The sequence below is a fragment of the Haliotis rufescens genome, unplaced genomic scaffold, assembly GCF_023055435.1.
Source record: "Haliotis rufescens isolate VD_foot unplaced genomic scaffold, xgHalRufe1.0.p SCAF_4, whole genome shotgun sequence".
NCBI classification, from domain to species: domain Eukaryota; kingdom Metazoa; phylum Mollusca; class Gastropoda; order Lepetellida; family Haliotidae; genus Haliotis; species Haliotis rufescens.
The window spans coordinates 6,745,114-6,767,332 of NW_025964112.1; the positions used below are offsets into that span (position 1 = coordinate 6,745,114).

The 22,219-nt window shown below is 41.0% G+C and overlaps 1 protein-coding gene across 1 annotated transcript; it reads left to right on the plus strand.

The window, feature by feature from the left end:
* The first annotated feature begins 296 nt into the window (after positions 1-296).
* Positions 297-2,860, plus strand: LOC125372431 (cold and drought-regulated protein CORA-like). Its single transcript, XM_048382459.1, has 2 exons — positions 297-376; positions 2,245-2,860. The coding sequence occupies exons 1-2, from the start codon at positions 297-299 to the stop codon at positions 2,858-2,860; spliced, it is 696 nt and encodes a 231-aa protein (XP_048238416.1).
* Positions 2,861-22,219: the final 19,359 nt, after the last annotated feature.

A 22,219-nucleotide genomic window follows, 5' to 3' on the forward strand; every position in this document is an offset into this window, starting at 1 on the left:
CACACGTCCTTCTCATTATGCAACAAGCGAACGTCATTTTCCAACAAGACAACACCCGACCTCACACGGCAGGACTGACAGCATCGTTCTTCAGGAATCACAACATCCAGGTCCTGCCATGGCCTTCCAGGTCTCCAGATTGAAACCCAGTTGAACATTTATAGGATGCACTGGATCAGCGACTGCGATCTCGCGCAACCACGGAACTTCCGATAGTTGGCACAAGCACTGCAGGCAGAGTGGGTGAACATTCCCCAGGCAACAATTCAGGATCTGATTGCTTCCACGGGACGACGATGCCAGCCAGTTTGGGACTTGAACAGATGACCTTTATCTTGAACATCTACTGTTCCATGTGTGCCCTTATGGAACCTGGGTCAATTTTGGACAATCGACGACCATCTGTTGATTATTTATATGATATATAAAATGTATAGAAAATCACTTTTGAGGGTTTCTTTTGTAGAATTTATTATACACGACACTCAATAACAAGTTCAAAACTGTTTACTTTACTTTTGGTGTCATCTTGCGCAGTAGAGACGAGTCGAAAACAAGGTGTTTTTCAGCATAAAAACGGCATTACTATTTCGTACCGTCACACTTTAGTGTCGGTGTTTAGTGTTATTCGTCTGCCTCCGTGGTCAAGTGGTAGGGCGTCCGCACGGAGAGCGGAAGGGCCGGGGCTCGATCCCCGGCCACGTCATACCAAAAGACGGTACTTGCTGTTACCCTGTCTAGCGCTCGGGATGCTAAAGACCTGTTCTAACCCGGATCTTCACAGGTGCAAAAGTATTCACTGTCTTTGACATTTTTGCTTCGCCATCGGCTGTCTTGTTCTGTGATGCGATGTCGTTGATTATTTGGCCATATCAAATGTAACGAGAGTCTGGTCCCTTGAGAATGGAGATGGGAAGGTCGGGGTTCGATGCCCGGCGGCGTTATGCAGAAAATAACTTAAAATATGGTTCTTGGTGTTACCCTGCCTGGCGCAAGGCATACGGGCTAAAACAAGGACTGGTCGGCTCGGAGTCGGTATACTGTGTCTGAGTGGGTTATTCATGTTAAACTACGGCATGGTATCTCAGTGAGCTGGCACTCTAAAATCGGCATCAGTACAAGCAGACACACACACACACGTGCATGCACGTCGCAATAAAAGTGCAATAATCTTGGACGCGACGTTAAACCCCTTTTCACCTCACCTTACCTCACCTGTTTCTGAAAGATGGCCAATAAGCCATAAATGAGGTCATTTGGAGGATATTAATCCTTTTAGGAATGATGGAAGCCATTTTTTACTGCGATTACTGACTACAGTGATTTTTTTCATATGTAACGACATGCCATATTTAGACATGTACGTCTTAAGACATGATTCACACATTAAATCATGTTTTCTTTTGACGTGCTTCCTTGCAGCTAAGGGAATGGTGTTAAATGACTCACGTGAATTGCCTCAATGTCCGGGTTTTGATGGAAAAAGAATAATGTCAAATTGGTAGTAATGACGCACGAAAGAACTTGGTGGTAGAAGTGGCATATCAGACAATGCCACATGATAGTGTGGGGCCTGTGTGTTAACTGAGGAAGAACTCAAACAACGGTTCTATCAACTTTTGACACCTGAGACAAGTCCATTCCTCGTTTGTATTGGAATCCAAAGATCATGAAGGACTTCTTTTCTTAAATTCACATATAGTATTTGAGACAAGTGGAATTAATACCTTGTGGATTCTCAACAACTCAAAGTATTTGCTTGAATTTTTAAAAGAACCAAGTTATATTGTGTCAGATTTGATACACCTCCCTATCTTACGCGACAGTCTTGGGGAAATACATTCCTTGATCCACGGGGCATTAGTTACTGAACGTGGAAACATAGTTACACCACTATCTTCAGAGGGTCAGGACCTACTGTCTAAAATGAAAGCAAATGTCATCTGCAGTTTTCTGAAAAAACAATATGTGAAAACTGGACTGATAAAATATTTGTGAAATTCATTTCACAACTTGGAGGTACTATCGAGCATCTACAAAGAGCTTCATACAACACTGGGCGGTCGGGTAGCCTAGTGGTTAAAGCGTTAGCTCGTCACGCCGAAGACCCGGGTTCGAATCCCGACATGGGTACAATGTGTGAAGCCCATTTCTGGTGTCCCTACGGGGTGATATTGCTGGAATATTGCTAAAGGCGGCGTAAAACCAAACTCACTCACTCACTCATACAACACTTGCTTAAAGGTTGTTTGGTCAAGGTTACAATGGTCAAGGTTACAATGGTCAAGGTTACAATGGTCAAGGTTACAATGGTCAAGGTTACAATGGTCAAGGTTACAATGGTCAAGGTTACAATGGTCAAGGTTACAATGGTCAAGGTTACAATGGTCAAGGTTACAATGGTCAAGGTTACAATGGTCAAGGTTACAATGGTCAAGGTTACAATGGTCAAGGTTACAATGGTCAAGGTTACAATGGTCAAGGTTACAATGGTCAAGGTTACAATGGTCAAGGTTACAATGGTCAAGGTTACAATGGTCAAGGTTACAATGGTCAAGGTTACAATGGTCAAGGTTACAATGGTCAAGGTTACAATGGTCAAGGTTACAATGGTCAAGGTTACAATGGTCAAGGTTACAATGGTCAAGGTTACAATGGTCAAGGTTACAATGGTCAAGGTTACAATGGTCAAGGTTACAATGGTCAAGGTTACAATGGTCAAGGTTACAATGGTCAAGGTTACAATGGTCAAGGTTACAATGGTCAAGGTTACAATGGTCAAGGTTACAATGGTCAAGGCCTCGGCAAAGCAGGCACAAAAGGTATGGCAGAGGACATTTCAGAATTGACGCATCAGTGACAAACATTATGTCTGATGCAATCTGTTTCAGGTGAACCTTTGATTTGCCTTTGCATGTGTTTGTGACTGGAGCCACCGATGTGGCAGGATGCCCTCATCTTTGCGTGAACACCTGGTGTCATCATTGTTTCATAGTGATCGCTTTTAATAGAGTCGAAATCGTACAATGGGCACTGCTTTTAGAAGAGATGTGGAAATGTATTGGTCTCTATTATTCAACAAGAGAGCAAATATGCCTATTGTTTAAAGCCACATGATAACGTTTGCAGCTGTTCTCGGCCAAAACAAGGCAGTTTAAATTCTATGAGGGAATACATGGACTAACAAAACGTCCTAAATGTCTTCACCGAGAAAAGTTTTCATCAATATCTCTGCTGTTTAAATCTTTTCAAATCAATGTAACATTCTTATACTAACTACCCAAATAGGTAATATTCCGCCAACCTTGACAATAAATTTGTCCACGCAGTCAACTAAAGTTCTGTCGGAAATGCTAAGAAAAATTCTTCTTGTCCGTTAAAATAAGACTGAATGTTTCACACACCGATGCTTTTGAAATACCAAGTAACTTCCGATCTACACACATGTGGTTTCCAGTATTTCAGTCGCAGGGGGTCCTATCGACAATCTGACAGGAGAAAATCCCAACGAAAACAATAAGCTTAGATGTAGTCTTAGTCCAGTGAGGGGAGTCTGATACGAACGGTAGAAATAAGTGACTCCGTTATACTAATAATACTGAAGTCTTCACTCAACATCCTATCCGCAAAGAACAAGTCAATATGAGAACATTCTAAATGTGAATCTTAGAAAATAACAAAATGACACTGCATTTGTTTGTCAACATTGCTCCCATGACGCATGTTGCATTACACAAGCGCAGCCATTAAAAACATTAGCAATTTGGTGCAGTCTGGCCAGCATACAGTCTTCAAAAAGGCTTGTTTCTATGATTCTTCGTAAGCCTTGACATGGCGCTAGTATCGATACAAGAATGTTAGTTCCATCACGGTTATACAAGTCCGTGGTTCCATGTATTAGGGGTGCCGTTTATCAGAAAATGCACAAGGAAACTTGAGTGAATTTTGATTTTCTTTGAAAAACATTCGGGAGTTTGTACCATGTTTGTTAAGCTGCGATTTGGCGACCCATTATATCCATATTTGGCCGTTAACATTAAATTTGGATACATTTTACACTTTTGGGCCGTTTACATATATTTGGACACAAACTAATGTAAAAAATGAGATGCCTTCAGAAACAGCATTGTCATTTCAATGGGATACTTTCATGAATTGTTTTCATGAAGTGACGTCCCTTTTTCGGTTCAGTATATTTTACAACTACATCTTTCCGTTTCTTCACCACTTCTTTTTTTAATGAAACCTAGTGTTTGTGAAAACATTGATCCCCTATTGTTTAAGATCACTGACCCATCACACATCTGCCACCAGTCCAGCGATGTTTGTTTGTACACCCCTCAGATGGCGGACTTCCCAGGTGGTGGGTGAGGTGAAATTGGGTTTAACGTCGTGTCCAAGATTATTGCACTTATATAGCGACGTGCATTCACGTGTATGTGTGTGTGTGTGTGTGTGTGTGTGGCTGCTTGTACTAGTCCGGACTGATGCCGATTTATAGTGCTAGCTCACTGAGATACCATGCCGCAGTTTAACATGAATACCCCACTCAGACACAGTATACTGACCCCGAGCCGACCAGTCCTTGTTTTAGCCCCTTAATGCCGACCCCCAGACAGGGTAACAACAAGTACAATCTTTTAACGTCTTTTTGTATGACGCGGCCGGGGATCGAACCCCGGACCTTCCGCTCTCCGGGCGGATGCTCTACCACTAGACCACGGAGGTGGTCGGACTTCCCAGGAATGAACTGATTGGGCATTTAAACCAGTCTAGGGCAGGTCGTGTCTCCCGCTTATGATTGTTGCCGAATATCATATACATGTTCAGAGTAATAATTTACAGTTAGGATCCCATGTAATTTTGCAATCATCCCACTGACTACATGTGGCTACCGTCAGATGAACGACATGCACCCATGGTACCATCAGGTACGAAAACGGAAATGGTGATTATCATAAAGAAATGAATGGTGATGTGTTCACAGACTGGTTGGAACACCAACGACAACCCAGTCTAAACCACCCCCGTGTCATTGTCATGGATAACGCCAGTTATCACAACGTCCGGGAACCAGATACTGTCGCGCCATCCATGAGTTGTCTGTAGGCGACCATGCACGAATATCGGACATCTTGAAATATCCACTTCAAACCATCTGAAACGAAAGTTCAACTCATGGAGACAATTCTCGTGAATAAGAAACCAGTAAAGTACAAGACGGATGTCCTGGTGACACAACACGGTCACGTTGTCTTACGTACGCCAGTCAGACATTGTGAGCGCAACCCTATTGAGCGTATCTGCGCTGACTGTAAAAGGTTCGTGGCAAGACATAACACAACATTCAAACTCACACAATGGTTGATCAACCCAGCCTTTACTTCAATAACACCCGAGGTGTGGCTAAAGCCTGAAGATCTTGTAACAGAACGTCAGTACCGTTAACGTGACGGCGTAGATGTCAGACTATATAGTTGCACTATTGTTATCCTTCCTTTGGGTGACAGTACAGATTCAGATACGTCATCAGCTGAGTCAGATGGCGAGTGAAGAAATTATCTGTAAAAAGAAATACGTCTTCATTAGAAAATCCCAACCTTCCAATACTCACAGCTTTTAACTATTCCATCATGTTTCCAAGCAAATATGATGCTACCCCGTAGCAATAAAGTACAATAACAGCAATATGTTGAGACCACCCCCAACTCCGGTGACATTTGCACCTGCGAGATCATCACCTCGGGGCAGGAGTCAGGTAATTATCTCAGGTTACAGGCCGTTTCATACGTGCACGACTACACACGAATATTGGGTGGGTTTATCATCAATTTACCTGCAACAGTGTCAGTTAGGACAGGCTAGATTAGGTGGATTTGCAGTATTTTGATACATACTATTTTCATAGCCTCAGGATACGTATTTATTAAATGAATAATACAAATCCTAAAATAGCCTTATGTAGCTAAAATTGACCAAAAAGGGCGCTGGTATGAAATAGTAATGCCGTTTTTACGCTAAAAAACACCTAGTTATCGACTCACGAGTTTACTTTCACTGGGCCGCTATTTTAGCATTTAGGTATATTAATGAGCATTATATTTGTAGGTAATGTGCTCATTGCCACACAGTCCATGAACTCATCTGGGAATGTTTTATTCAGCTACCTGATTTGAGTGGCTGACTAGAACATGTACATACTAACAAAGGTGGAGGTGAGAGTATGCTCAACTGCGTGTTGACCATGAGGGATGACCCAGTTTAACGTTGCATATAATTGGAGGAGGAGAACTACAAGCAGCGGAAGAGTAAAAGTTGTTTGTTTGTCTGTTTGTTTGTTTGTTGTCTAACGCCGCACTCTTCAGTGTTCTTTCTTTATGACGGTGGTCTGTAAGTAATCGAGTCTGGGCCAGACAATCTAGTGCTTGATATCATGAGCATCGATCCGCGCAATTGGGATACAATGACATGCATCAACCAAGTCAGTGAGTCTGACCACCCGATCCCGTTGGTCACCTCTTACGACAAGCATGGAATGTTGAAGACGTATTCTTACCCAGATGTTCAGGGGGACAAGCATGGGTTGCTGAAGACCAATTCTAAACCGGATCTTCACGGGGGACAAGCATGGAATTCTGAAGACCTATTCTAAACCGGATCTTCACGGGGGACAAGCATGGAATTCTGAAGACCTATTCTAAACCGGATCTTCACGGGGGACAAGCATGGGCTGCTGAAGACCAAATCTAACCCGGATCTTCAAGGGGGACAAACATGGGTTGCTGAAGACTAATTCTGACCCAGATCTTCACGAGGACAAGCATGGAATGTTGAAGACCTTTTCTAACCCAGATCTTCACGGGGGACAAGCATGGGTTGCTGGAGACTAATTCTAACCCGGATCTTCACGGGGACAAGCATGGCATGTTGAAGACCTTTTCTAACCCAGATCTTCACCGGGGACAAGCATGGGTTGCTGTAGACTAATTCTAACCCGGATCTTCACGGGGACATGCATGGAATGTTGAAGACCTTTTCTAACCCGGATATTCACGGGGACAAGCATGGAATGCTGAAGACTATTTCTAACCCGGATCTTCACTGGGACAAGCATGGGTTCCTGTAGACTAATTCTAACCCGGATCTTCACGGGGACAAGCATGGAATGTTGAAGACCTTTTCTAACCCGGATCTTCACGGGGACAAGCATGGGTTCCTAAAGATCAATTCTAACCCGGATCTTCAGGGATGGAGATATGCATGGGTTGCTGAAGACCTACTCTAACCCGGATCTTCACAAGGGCAGCAGTATTCACTGACTTCGACATATTTGCTTCGCCATCGGCTGTGTTGTTGTTAAATGCGATGTCGTTGATTATTTGTCCCTATTAAGTGTAAGGAGAGTCTGGTCCCCTGAGCACGGAGATCGGAAGGTCGGATTCGATTTCCGGCCGCGTCATGCCAAAATAACTTGGATCTTGTTGTTATCCTGCCTGGCGCTTCATGAGTGGGCTCGGAGTCAGTATACTGTGTCTGAGTGGGGTATCCATGTTAAACTGCAGCATGGTATCTCAGTGGGCTAGCATTACAAAATACGTACACAAAATCCACATTGCGTAGATCGAAGCTCAGACTTGATTATATACAGACCGTCGTCATATCCCTGGTACTTTGCTCATGAACCGCCTCCGTGGTCTAGTGGTAGAGCGTCCGCCCGGAGAGCGGAACGTCCGGGGTTCGATCCCCGGCCGCGTCATACCAAAAGATGTTAAAAGATTGTACTTGTTGTTACCCTGTCTGGCGCTCGGCATTAAGGGGCTAAAACAAGGACTGGTCGGCTCGGAGTCAGTATACTGTGTCTGAGTGGGGTATTCGTGTTAAACTGCCGCATGGTATCTCAGTGGGCTAGCACTATAAATCGGCATCAGTCCGGACTAGTACAAGCAGCCACACACACGTGCATGCACGTCGCTATATAAGTGCAAAAATCTTGGACGCGACGTTAAACCCCATTTCACCTAACCTCACCTCACTTTCCTCATGGCGACGTGAAACAAAAAATCATTCATGTATCACGTTATGCATATAAAACAGGGATAGACTGAACTCGATGAATAATTGCTTCACATTCTCAGCTGGTTTCGTCCATGCATTGTCCCGGAGGGGGCGGTCGGGTAGCCTAGTGGTTAAAGCGTTCGCTCGTCACGCCGAAGACCCGGGTTCGATTCCCGACTTGGTGCAATGTGTGAAGCCCATTTCTGGTGTCCCCCGCTGTGATATTGCTGGAATATTGCTAAAGCGGCGTGAAATCAAACTCACTCACTCACTCAATGTCCCGGAGCTTAGGCATACGTGTTGTTTTACCACAGATAGCTGAAAGGTTCTACATACTGAAATGCAAAACCAAATGACCTAAGTGTTTACAAAAGTCATAGCTGACTTGGATCCTGGGCGTTCTGTCCAAACTGTGCGTTGGTCTATCCCTTACAGCACGACGTAAGCCCAGTGTGGGAGTCTGACGTAAGTCGAATTTAGGCTTGATGAAATCTAGAACATCGACGCAAATGAAATGACCAGTCTCGATTATCCTACGAAACAGATTCCATTGGGTATTAAAGGTAAAAGAGGTAAAAATGTGTATGGACCACTGAAATTCAGTCGACACCTGGAGTTCGCGAGGAGGGTAATGAGCATGGGTATGTCGCAATTGAACCAGGAACATCCTCGTGAATCAGAGATTTGAACTTCTGATCAGCGGATCCCGTCCCGACTAACAGCACAACTCTGCAGATCACCACTGAGTCACCACCAGCGTGTTAATGCAAAGCTGTCTTGCCAATACATGTTATTTTAAATGATAATTACAAAAAAACATGTTTGCTCGGCATGTGTGTTGAAGGATGAGCCAACTGGGACAAAGCAACTAGGTCACGGGGTCATTTGGTGGCTTCTTTCCGGGTGGCTTTCACAACTATGTTCATTCCTGACAGTTGCTGACAAGTCACTGACACATGCAATACATTTGGCTGTTGACTAAGACTTTGGTTGAGAAGTGTGAAAGGAAGAAGACACTTTCTGGGACTAAGATGAAGTGTTAGAGTCATCATCATCATTTATTGTATTCTGGCCATAGGCCCATATACATACAATAACATTATATATATACAATTTTGTACATGTACAAGTATAAACATGCAGACTTATATGCACAGAGATGTGCACGTGTACAATTTTGTGAAAAATAAGTCGCATCACAACACAACAAGAAGAGATTAAAGCATTTGATTAATAAAGGCAAATACCCTCAAGAATAATTAAACATCATTTGTACAAAGACGGTTGCGAAGTCGTAAAACATAATTAATGTATAGGATAGTATTCTTTTGTTGCTCGTTAGATATTTCATCAAAACGGAGGAGCTTGATTAGTGTATTGATGTTTTGGGGTAAACCTTGGAAATATTGTGTTCTGAGCGATTCATAACATGGACAGATAAGCATAAAATGGTATTCGTTTTCAATAAATGTGGGGCAAAAAGGACAAAAACGCATATTTTTTTAAACTGAGGAAAAACGACCCGTATTACATACTAAATTGTTCAAACCTAATCTAAAACGTGTAAAACACACTCTAAGTTTTCTGTCTGTTATTTCTGTTAAGTACTGTTCTGGAGATAAGCAGGATTTAAATGTTTTATAAAGGTCGTATCTTGAACTATTTTCCAATGTAGCTCTCCATTCTTGGATAAACATATCAGATGCAACTTGTTTAAATACACTAAGAAATGCTGTCTAATCTCCAACACCTTGGTAAATCCAAACATATTCAAATCCATGAAGAAATAAAAGTTGTCTCATTTTAGTGACCCATGTTATATAACCAACATTGTCGCGGTATTTCAGCATTTCATAACATTTACGTGGAATACGATCAAGTGACATTTCTGTAATCTTTAACCAATATTTTAGACCGCTTACATAAGAACAGATATAAAAGGGATGTCTTCCACATTCACCCTACACCATACAATTTGGGGTAGATTTGCCAACATTTAAGAATCGTTTACATGCATTTTAGTGACTTTTTTCCAAGATGTGATATTTTTCGAGACCCGAAATCTCTGAACCATATAACAGAATTGGTTTAACTTGAGAATCAAAAAGTTTGAAGAAAACAGACGGGGAAGACACACCGAGTTTATCAAGAACAACAAATAAAGTAACACGGGCTCTCTTAGCTCGAAGCGCAAGATCGTTGACGAGGTGATTTAGTTTCAGATTAAAAGGAAAAATGACACCAAGGTATTTATAAGTTTTTTCAACATTAATTTGTTGCCCATTTATAAACCATTTTTCCCTGGATGCAAGAGGACCCCCCCCCCCCCCCCCCCCCCCCCCCCTTCTAAAAACAACAATTTTCGTTTTATCGGTATTAACAGTCAGTTTGCAGGAGATGGTATACTGAAACAATAGGTCTATTTGTGTTTGAAGCCCATTAAACAGTATCACAAATTAGTATAACATCGTCCGCGAAAAGTTATATTAGCAATTCATACATATCTGGATAAAGTTGGACACCGTTTTTTCCGTTTTGTTGGATTTCAAGGGACAATTCGTTGATAAAGAAAGAGAAAAGGAGAGGGCTTAAAATGCAGCCTTGTATCACACCGATAGGGCAATCAAAGTAATCAGTGACATCATTTTTGTGACGAACACATGATTTGACATTTGCATATATAGATTTTAACATTTTATACATTTTATACATTTTATACATTTTACCCCCAACGCCCGTTTTTCTCAAACAATCCCAAAGTTTACAACGATTAACACTATCAAAAGCTTTTTTGAAGTCCACAAATGCAACATCCAGTTTTCTTTTCCGGCATCCAAGATATTTTTGTACAATAGAATAAAGTGTAAAAATATGGTCGATAGGTGAATATGATCGCCTGAAGCCTGCCTGATTTTCTGGAATTTTATCATAAACATTAGACCAGAGCGTTAAACGTGTCGTGGCCTTATGGTGCACCACAGGCATCGGGGGGACAGAATGTGAAGAATTATGTTCAGGTGCCACATTGGAATCTGAGACATTGCGACCACAGCCTTCGCAACACGTGCTGCATCTTAGACATTGAGTCCATCGCCTTCACAACACGTGCTGCATCTGAGACATCGCGACCATAGCCTTCGCAACACGTGCTGCATCTTAGACATTGAGACCATCGCCTTCGCAACAAGTGCTGCATCTTAGACATTGTGACCATAGCCTTCACAACACGTGCTGCATCTTAGACATCGAGACCATAGCCTTCACAACACGTGCTGCATCTTAGACATTGAGACCCTAGCCCTCACAACACGTGCTGCATCTTAGACATTGAGACCACAGCCTTCTCAACACGTGCTGCATCTTAGACATTGAGACCATAGCCCTCACAACACGTGCTGCATCTTAGACATTGAGACCACAGCCTTCTCAACACGTGCTGCATCATAGACATTGTGACCACAGCCTTCGCAACATGTGCTGCATCTTAGACATTGAGACCATAGCCCTCACAACACGTGCTGCATCTTAGACATTGAGACCATAGCCTTCGCAACATGTGCTGCATCATAGACATCGAGACCATAGCCTTCTCAACACGTGCTGCATCATAGACATTGAGACCACAGCCTTCTCAACACGTGCTGCATCATAGACATCGAGACCATAGCCTTCTCAACACGTGCTGCATCATAAACATCGCGACCATTAAAATGTGTGGTGGAACCTGTTTCTTCTTGTTTTCGTCACAGTCGACAGTCGGCGTCCGTAAGGTACATGTTCACATACAGGGAATAAGACAATAGTGTTGGCCTTCAGTATTTTGCATATTTATATTGATAATCTGTTCTCCATAACAACTGTCGAGATAAGATCGAATACCAGTATTTGTGTTCGCAGTATTTACACGTGCTATCAGTTATGTATCAGTCGCAACACGTGGCACAACACGCTATGTAAATAAAGAACAATATATAACTTGCACGTAGGTACATACATACATATACTGAGTCAAATTTAAAACTTCCCATTTTTAAAAGTAATCCCATATATGATATACAACGGACAAATGTATCAGAGAAGGTAATTTTTAATCATTAATGTCCAAAGAAGGATTTTAATTAACGGTGGTAACCATACTTTGTTCCAAGCACCTACGGTATTCGGTAATAACATCAACAGTTTAAATCATAAGTCCCAAGCACGAGAATCTGATGGCACACAAGTTCAGTAGCGTGTATGGGCAAACTATGTGCGTTGACAACATTACTGCCAAACAACGCCTCCGCATGGACCTTGTGATGCTTGTAAACACATGATTGGTAAAACGACGCCATTGTTGCTGCAAAATGGTGCCAAGATCTTGCAAATTCTGTCGTTGGTTCTGGAGAGTGCGCAGACTTCTGCCAAGAGCATCCCTGAAAGAATGACCTAAAGAAAGTAAAATTATTTATTTTCAAGATACCCCCCCTCCACATTGGTACACGTTTGCCAATGAATGTTGGATGCATTTTGTCCCAGTATCGCAGACATCCTTCTCTTGGCTGGCCTAAAGGTTCTTCACAGCTGCTATGACGACATCGTTCGAGTCGAAATGGGTTTCGGCTAGAGCTTTCTTCATGTTTGGGAACAGATGGAAGTATGGCGGAGCCAGATCAGGAGAATAAGGCGAGTTCAACGCCACATTCGTGGATTGTAGCTATGGCACTTGATTTATGTACTGGCGCAATGTTCTGATGGAAGAGAACAACTTTTCTCAGATTCCCGTGTCTCTTCTCTTTAATGTCTTCCCGTAAGTGCCTCACAAGTGCAGCATGACATGCTCCGTTTGTTGTTTGTTAGAAGATGTTCCCTATGTTGACACCCACGGCATCCCTAAACATGGAGGCTGTAACCTTCCTCCTAAACATGGAGGCTATAACCTTCCTCCTAAACATGGAGGCTATGACCTTCCTGGCTTTGACATCTTTGTTGGTGGTGATGTCAAATGTTCCCAGTGTTTTCATTGTTGTTTGGGCTGGAACTGGTGAACCCAGGTTTCATCCATAGTCTTAAATCGCCGCAAGAACCCTTCTGGGTCAGCTTCAAACAGAGCTAGATTATCACGAAACATGTTGTTCCTGGTGCGTTTTTATCAGATATCAGAAACTTTGAACCCAACTGGCTGGTACTGTCTTCATTGATGGAATGTACTCTCTTCTGGGAAAAACCTACTGAACTAACAATATGACTCATAATTAATCGTCAGTCGGTCATCACCGTATTCCCTGGATCATGTCTAGTGTTGCTGACGTGACAGGCATTTCCATGAAGGGATCGTCTTCAAGGCTCTGCCTGCTACGCTTAAACTCTGCTGCCAACCTCTTTACGGTGTCATAGCAAGGGGCATCCTTCTCTAGCGTTGGACTCGTATCGTTATGGATGGCTTTTCGTGTTAAGCTTTTCTGCAAGTACCTCATCGCTGAACGTTCAGGCCATACTTGTCCATTTTCCAAAGGCCACAAACCCAAGCGTTTTAACTGATTTGTCACAGCGAAACAATTTGCTCAATTGACTCAAGGTTTTTTGTGGCTATACCTCTATGACACCATGCAATGTCAACAATTAAAGATTTCACTATTACGTCATTTCGTCTGAGGCTGAGACCGTATCAACCCCTGTAAGTCTTCCTTAACGCACCTGTCACACAACCACACGTTGGTGAGGTGAGATGAGAAGAGGTATCCATATCTTGACTGCCAATCGACGACAGGTTTTTCGCCAGTCTAAATATATATATGAATAATGTATAACTTGTTCTCGTCACGATATGGCTAAAATATTGTCGATGTGACGTTACAGTTTAACACACTCACTCTGCACTCGATATGGCTGCTATGTGTAGGATATTCAAAATATACCTGGGTGATACCAGGTTGGTTCCAATGTGCCTGTCTCATCCAGTATCACAAACAACCGAAGCTGCGATGTACCTTTCACAAAAATGTTGGTTTTTTTGTTGTTGTTTAACACCGCACTGAGCAATATTCCAGCTATATGACGGCGGTCTGGAAATAATCGAGTCAGGACCAGACAATCCAGTGATTGACATCATGAGCATCGCTCCACGCAATTGGGATACGATGACATGCATCAACCAAGTCAGCGAGCCTGACCACCCGATCCCGTGAGTCGCCCCTTACGACAAGCATAGTCGCCTTTTACGGCAAACAAAGGTTGCTGAAGACCTCTTCTAACCCGGATCTTCACGGGTCTTCACAAACTAAACAGTCTGTTTCCCTTTGTTAACTTCACATGACATTTTTTGCACTTCTAACTTATCTGGTTATCGACCATTGGGATTAATGAACTGGCCATATCGTCCGACGTTTGGCTGTCCATATGCCGGGGTCTTTAACCCTTTGACGTAACATCCCCAGAAGGTTTCGTTCGTACTGGAATATTATAGATACAGTCCACAGTTGATATTTTAAACGACCACAAACATGATTACAGATACATTATGTCTCAGAACTGAAATGTGCAAGTCAGTTTCATTGAACGGCTTTTGTTAATTCTACAGGGGAGTAAACATGTCATCGTACTCATGCGATAAGTCAGAGCTTACAACGAAAATATGACATATTAGATTAGCTATTTCGTATTATTTTCACGAAACATGAGTTTTAATTGAAACGTAAAAAACTGGGTTATTTATGACAAAATTTCAACACTGATATTAACTGACATAGATATGCTCGCGTCACACGGCTGTCACGTCACTGCGCACAAGTATCGCGCAGACGCCGTGATCGTTTAACCAACATGTGAACGCAACTAGTATGATTTATTACAGCTGGCTACTCCGCAATCTCATAAATTGTCAACAGCCAGACTATATATAGCATGTTTTCATCACACAGCTTTGTATCAATTTGTTTTTTTGAAATGATGATTGATACGCGAGAACGACACATTATTGTACACGTTAATCTTTCAACTCAAGTCTTGGTCAAGTATTGAGCTTATTCAGTTGGCTGCCCGACTTGTATATTCTCGATAAGTCAGAGAAACCGGTTTTACACATCTTTCAGCAGTATCCCAGCAATAGCACAGTGTCGACACCAAGCATGGGTTGGACACATTGTACACACGTACAGAACCGAACTCGGATCCGTGGTGTGACAAGCGAACACTGCAACACTGTTGACACACCACCTTACATTATGTGTTGTATAAATATAACAGCTTCAATGTCAAGTAATAGTGTTAATAGGTATTTGTTGAAGGAATTTGACCCATGTCGATTCAAGGTATTCACCCATGTCCATCCAATTCAAGGTATTCGCCCATGTTCATTCCATACAAGGTATTCACCCATGTTCATTTCTTTCATTCAAGGTATTCATCCATGTTCATTCCTTTCATTCAAGGTATTCACCCATGTTCATTCCATTCAAGGTATTCACCCATGTTCATTCCATTCAAGGTATTCACCCATGTTCATTCCCTTCAAGGTATTCATCCATGTTCATTCCTTTCATTCAAGGTATTTATCTATGTTCATTCCATTCATTCAAGGTATTCACCCATGTCCATCCAATTCAAGGTATTCGCCCATGTTCATTCCATACAAGGTATTCACCCATGTTCATTTCTTTCATTCAAGGTATTCATCCATGTTCATTTCTTTCATTCAAGGTATTCATCCATGTTCATTCCTTTCATTCAAGGTATTCACCCATGTTCATTCCATTCAAGGTATTCACCCATGTTCATTCCATTCAAGGTATTCACCCATGTTCATTCCCTTCAAGGTATTCATCCATGTTCATTCCTTTCATTCAAGGTATTTATCTATGTTCATTCCATTCATTCAAGGTATTCACCCATGTTCATTCCCTTCAAGGTATTCACCCATGTTCATTCCCTTCATTCAAGGTATTTATCTATGTTCATTCCATTCATTCAAGGTATTCACCCATGTTCATTCCATTCAAGGTATTCATCCATGTTCATTTCATTCAAGGTATTCACCCATGTTCATTCCATTCAAGGTATTCATCCATGTTCATTTCATTCAAGGTATTCACCCATGTTCATTCCATTCAAGGTATTCATCCATGTTCATTTCATTCAAGGTATTCATCCATGTTCATTTCATTCAAGGTATTCACCCATGTTCATTTCTTTCATTCAAGATATTCATCCATGTTCATTCCTTTCATTCAAGGTATTCACCCATGTTCATTCCTTTCATTCAAGGTATTCACCCATGTTCATTCCATTCAAGGTATTCACCCATGTTCATTCCCTTCAAGGTATTCATCCATGTTCATTCCTTTCATTCAAGGTATTTATCTATGTTCATTCCATTCATTCAAGGTATTCACCCATGTTCATTTCTTTCATTCAAGGTATTCACCCATGTTCATTCCCTTCATTCAAGGTATTTATCTATGTTCATTCCATTCATTCAAGGTATTCACCCATGTTCATTCCATTCAAGGTATTCACCCATGTTCATTCCATTCAAGGTATTCATCCATGTTCATTTCATTCAAGGTATTCATCCATGTTCATTCATTTCATTCAAGGTATTCACCCATGTTCATTCCATTCAAGGTACTCATCCATGTCCATTCCATTCAAGGTATTCATCCATGTTCATTCCATTCATTTAAGGTATTCATCCATGTTCATTCCATTCAAGGTATTCATCCATGTTCATTCCATTCATTTAAGGTATTCATCCATGTTCATTCCATTTAAGGTATTCATCCATGTTCATTCCATTCATTTAAGGCATTCATCCATGTTCATTCCATTCAAGGTATTCACCCATGTTCATTCGATTCAAGGTATTCACCCATGTTCATTCCATTCAAGGTATTAATCCATGTTCATACCATTCAAGGTATTCACCCATGTTCATTCGATTCAAGGTATTCACCCATGTTCATTCCATTCAAGGTATTCACCCATGTTCATTCCATTTAAGGTATTCACCCATGTTCATTCGATTCAAGGTATTCACCCATGTTCATTCCTTTCATTCAAGGTATTCACCCATGTTCATTCGATTCAAGGTATTCACCCATGTTCATTCCATTCAAGGTATTAATCCATGTTCATACCATTCAAGGTATTCACCCATGTTCATTCGATTCAAGGTATTCACCAATGTTCATTCCATTCAAGGTATTCACCCATGTTCATTCCATTCAAGGTATTCACCCATGTTCATTCCATTCAAGGTATTCACCCATGTTCATTCGATTCAAGGTATTCACCCATGTTCATCACTTTCATTCAAGGTATTCACCCATGTTCATTCCTTTCATTCAAGGTATTCACCCATGTTCATTCCATTCAAGGTATTCACCCATGTTCATTCCTTTCAAGGTATTCACCCATGTTCATTCCTTTCATTCAAGGTATTCACCCATGTTCATTCCATTCAAGGTATTAATCCATGTTCATACCATTCAAGGTATTCACCCATGTTCATTCGATTCAAGGTATTCACCCATGTTCATGCCATTCAAGGAATTCACCCATGTTCATTCCATTCAAGGTAGTCACCCATGTTCATTCGATTCAAGGTATTCACCCATGTTCATTCCTTTCATTCAAGGTATTCACCCATGTTCATTCGATTCAAGGTATTCACCCATGTTCATTCCATTCAAGGTATTAATCCATGTTCATACCATTCAAGGTATTCACCCATGTTCATTCGATTCAAGGTATTCACCCATGTTCATTCCATTCAAGGTATTCACCCATGTTCATTCCATTCAAGGTATTCACCCATGTTCATACCATTTAAGGTATACACCCATGTTCATTCGATTCAAGGTATTCACCCATGTTCATTCCTTTCATTCAAGGTATTCACCCATGTTCATTCCTTTCATTCAAGGTATTCACCCATGTTCATTCCTTTCATTCAAGGTATTCACCCATGTTCATTCCTTCCATTCAAGGTATTCACTCATGTTCATTCCTTTCATTCAAGGTATTCACCCATGTTCATTCGATTCAAGGTATTCACCCATGTTCATTCCATTCAAGGTATTCATCCATGTTCATTCCATTCAAGGTATTCACCCATGTTCATTCCATTCAAGGTATTCACCCATGTTCATTCCATTCAAGGTATTCACCCATGTTCATTCCATTCAAGATATTCACCCATGTTCATTCCTTTCATTCAAGGTATTCACCCATGTTCATTCCATTCAAAATACTCACCCATGTTCATTCCATTCAAAATACTCACCCATGTTCATTCCATTCAAAATACTCACCCATGTCCATTCCATTCATTCAAGGCATTCACCCATTTTCTTTCAATTCAAAGTAGGTACATTAGATATATTATACCCATGTTCATATCATTTACAGTTGAGAGATGGGATAGACTAGTGGTTAAAGTGTTCGCTCGTCGACCCGGGTTTGATTCCCCACATGGTTTCGATGTGTGAAGCGCATTTCTGGTGTCCCCTGCCATGTTATTGCTGGAATATTGCTAAAAGCGGCATAAAACCATACTCACTCACTCACACTCATTTAAAGAAGTTACCTATGTCCATATTCATTCAAGATATTTTACCTATTTTCAGTCAAGAAATGTTCAACGGTAAACACGTGTACTTATATCATTACATTGCATTACATCAATATGACTACTAGTTTTTCTCTTTTGAAACTGCCCGCATAAATTTCATATGACATGTCGTATAGGTATGGCTGTCAGTGTTGTACGTATGTCTGTCAGTGATGTGCGTTTGCCCTCAGTGGTGTCTATCTGTCAGTGATGTATGTATATCTGTCAGTGTTGTACGTATGCTGTCAGCGATGTACGTATATCTGTCAGTGATGTATGTATATCTGTCAGTGGTGTATGTATATCTGTAAGTGATGTAGGTATATCTGTCAGTGGTGTATGTATATCTGTAAGTGATGTAGGTATATCTGTCAGTGATGTATGTATATCTGTAAGTGGTGTATGTATATCTGTAAGTGATGTAGGTATATCTGTCAGTGATGTATGTATATCTGTAAGTGGTGTATGTATATCTGTAAGTGATGTAGGTATATCTGTAAGTGATGTAGGTATATCTGTCAGTGGTGTATGTATATCTGTAAGTGGTGTATGTATATCTGTAAGTGGTGTATGTATATCTGTCAGTGATGTATGTATATCTGTAAGTGATGTAGGTATATCTGTCAGTGGTGTATGTATATCTGTAAGTGGTGTATGTATATCTGTAAGTGGTGTATGTATATCTGTAAGTGGTGTATGTATATCTGTAAGTGATGTAGGTATATCTGTAAGTGATGTATGTATATCTGTAAGTGGTGTATGTATATCTGTAAGTGATGTAGGTATATCTGTAAGTGATGTAGGTATATCTGTCAGTGGTGTATGTATATCTGTAAGTGGTGTATGTATATCTGTCAGTGGTGTATGTATATCTGTAAGTGATGTAGGTATATCTGTAAGTGATGTAGGTATATCTGTCAGTGGTGTATGTATATCTGTAAGTGGTGTATGTATATCTGTCAGTGATGTATGTATATCTGTCAGTGATGTATGTATATCTGTAAGTGGTGTATGTATATCTGTAAGTGGTGTATGTATATCTGTAAGTGATGTAGGTATATCTGAAAGTGATGTAGGTATATCTGTCAGTGGTGTATGTATATCTGTAAGTGATGTAGGTATATCTGTCAGTGATGTATGTATATCTGTAAGTGGTGTATGTATATCTGTAAGTGATGTAGGTATATCTGTCAGTGATGTATGTATATCTGTAAGTGGTGTATGTATATCTGTAAGTGATGTAGGTATATCTGCCAGTAATGTACGCTGTCTGTGATGTACGTATATCTGGCAGTGATGTAGGTATATCTGTCAGTGATATAGGTATGTCTGTCAGTGATGTCTATCTCTCAGTGATGTATATAAATCTGCCAGTGATGTACGTATGTCTGCAAGTGACGTATATCTGTCAGTGTTGTACGTATGTCTGTCAGTGATGTACGTATTTCTGTCAGTGATGTACGTTTATCTGTCGGTGATGTATTTATGTCAGTGATGTATGTATATTTGTCAGTGATGTACGTATATCTGTCAGTGATGTACGTTTATCTGTCGGTGATGTATTTATGTCAGTGATGTATGTATATTTGTCAGTGATGTACGTATATCTGTCAGTGATGTACGTTTATCTGTCGGTGATGTATTTATGTCAGTGATGTATGTATATTTGTCAGTGATGTACGTATATCTGTCAGTGTTGTACGTATATCTGTCAGTGATGTATTTATGTCAGTGATGTACGTATATCTGTCAGTGGTGTACGTTTACCTGTCGGTGATGTATTTATGTCAGTGATGTACGTATATCTGTCAGTGATGTACGTTTATCTGTCGGTGATGTATTTATGTCAGTGATGTATGTATATTTGTCAGTGATGTACGTATATCTGTCAGTGTTGTACGTATATCTGTCAGTGATGTATTTATGTCAGTGATGTACGTATATCTGTCAGTGGTGTACGTTTACCTGTCGGTGATGTATTTATGTCAGTGATGTACGTATATCTGTCAGTGATGTACGTTTATCTGTCGGTGATGTATTTATGTCAGTGATGTATGTATATCTGTCAGTGTTGTATTTCTGTCGGTGACATATATCTGTCAGTGATATACGTATATCTGTCAGTGATGTAGGTATGGCTGTCAGTGACGTATATCTTTCAGTGGTGCACGTATGTCTGTTAGTGATGTACGTATATCTGTCAGTGTTGTACGTATATCTGTCAGTGATGTACGTATATCTGTCAGTGATGTAAGTATGCTGTCAGTGATGTACGTATATCTGTCAGTGTTGTACGTATATCTGTCAGTGATGTATGTATATCTGTCAGTGATGTACGTTTATCTGTCGGTGATGTATTTATGTCAGTGATGTATGTATATCTGTCAGTGTTGTATTTCTGTCGGTGACATATATCTGGCAGTGATGTGCGTATATCTGTCAGTGATGTACGTATATCTGTCAGTGATGTACGTTTATCTGTCGGTGATGTATTTATGTCAGTGATGTATGTATATCTGTCAGTGATGTATTTCTGTCGGTGACTTATATCTGTCAGTGATGTACGTATATCTGTCAGTGTTGTACGTATATCTGTCAGTGATGTACGTATATCTGTTAGTGATGTACGTATATCTGTCTGTGATGTACGTATATCTGTCAGTGATGTACGTATATCTGTCAGCGACGTACGTATATCTGCCATTGATGTAAGTGTGTCTGCCAGTGATGTACGTATATCTGTCGGTGATGTATTTATGTCAGTGATATAGGTATATCTGTCAGTGATGTAGTTATGCTGTCAATGATGTACGTATGTCTGTCAGTTATGTAGGTATATCTGTCGGTGATGTAGGTGTACCTGTCAGTGTTGTACACATGTATGTCAGTGATGTAGGTATATTTGTCGATGACGTATATCTGTCGGTGACTTATATCTGTCCGTGATGTACGTACATCTGTCAGTGATATAGGTATATCTTACAGCGACGTACGTATATCTGTCAGTGATGTAGGTATGTCTGTCAGTGACGTATATCTTTCAGTGGTGCACGTATGTCTGTTAGTGATGTACGTATATCTGTCAGTGTTGTATATCTGTCAGTGATGTTCGTATGTCTGCTGGTGATGTACGCATATATGTACGTGTGTTTTTCATTGTAACTTCAGGCATGCGGTCGCACAACTGTCTCAGGGTTCCACAAGTCTTGGTTTCTTTTAGAATATATGACCATAAGGCTGTGGATTCGATTCCAAAATTCGCTCTGATTTAGGTTTTCAGCAACATGTCCGTGCTTGTCATTTTCACGATTGAGATAAACCCCTTCATCATTTCGGCTTTTCTCACACAATACATGGCGGTGGCGTAGCCTGGTGGTTAAAGCGTTCGCTAGTCAAACCCAAGACCCGGGTTCGATTCTCACATTGGTACACATGTGTGAAGCCTCTGCTTGTGCCACCTGGGCCCACATGCACAAAACGATCTTAGCGCTAAGATTATTGTAAGCCTATGCTAACGTATGGGAGTTACGATCATCTTAGCGCTAAGATCGCTTTGAGCAAGTGGGCCCTGGTGGT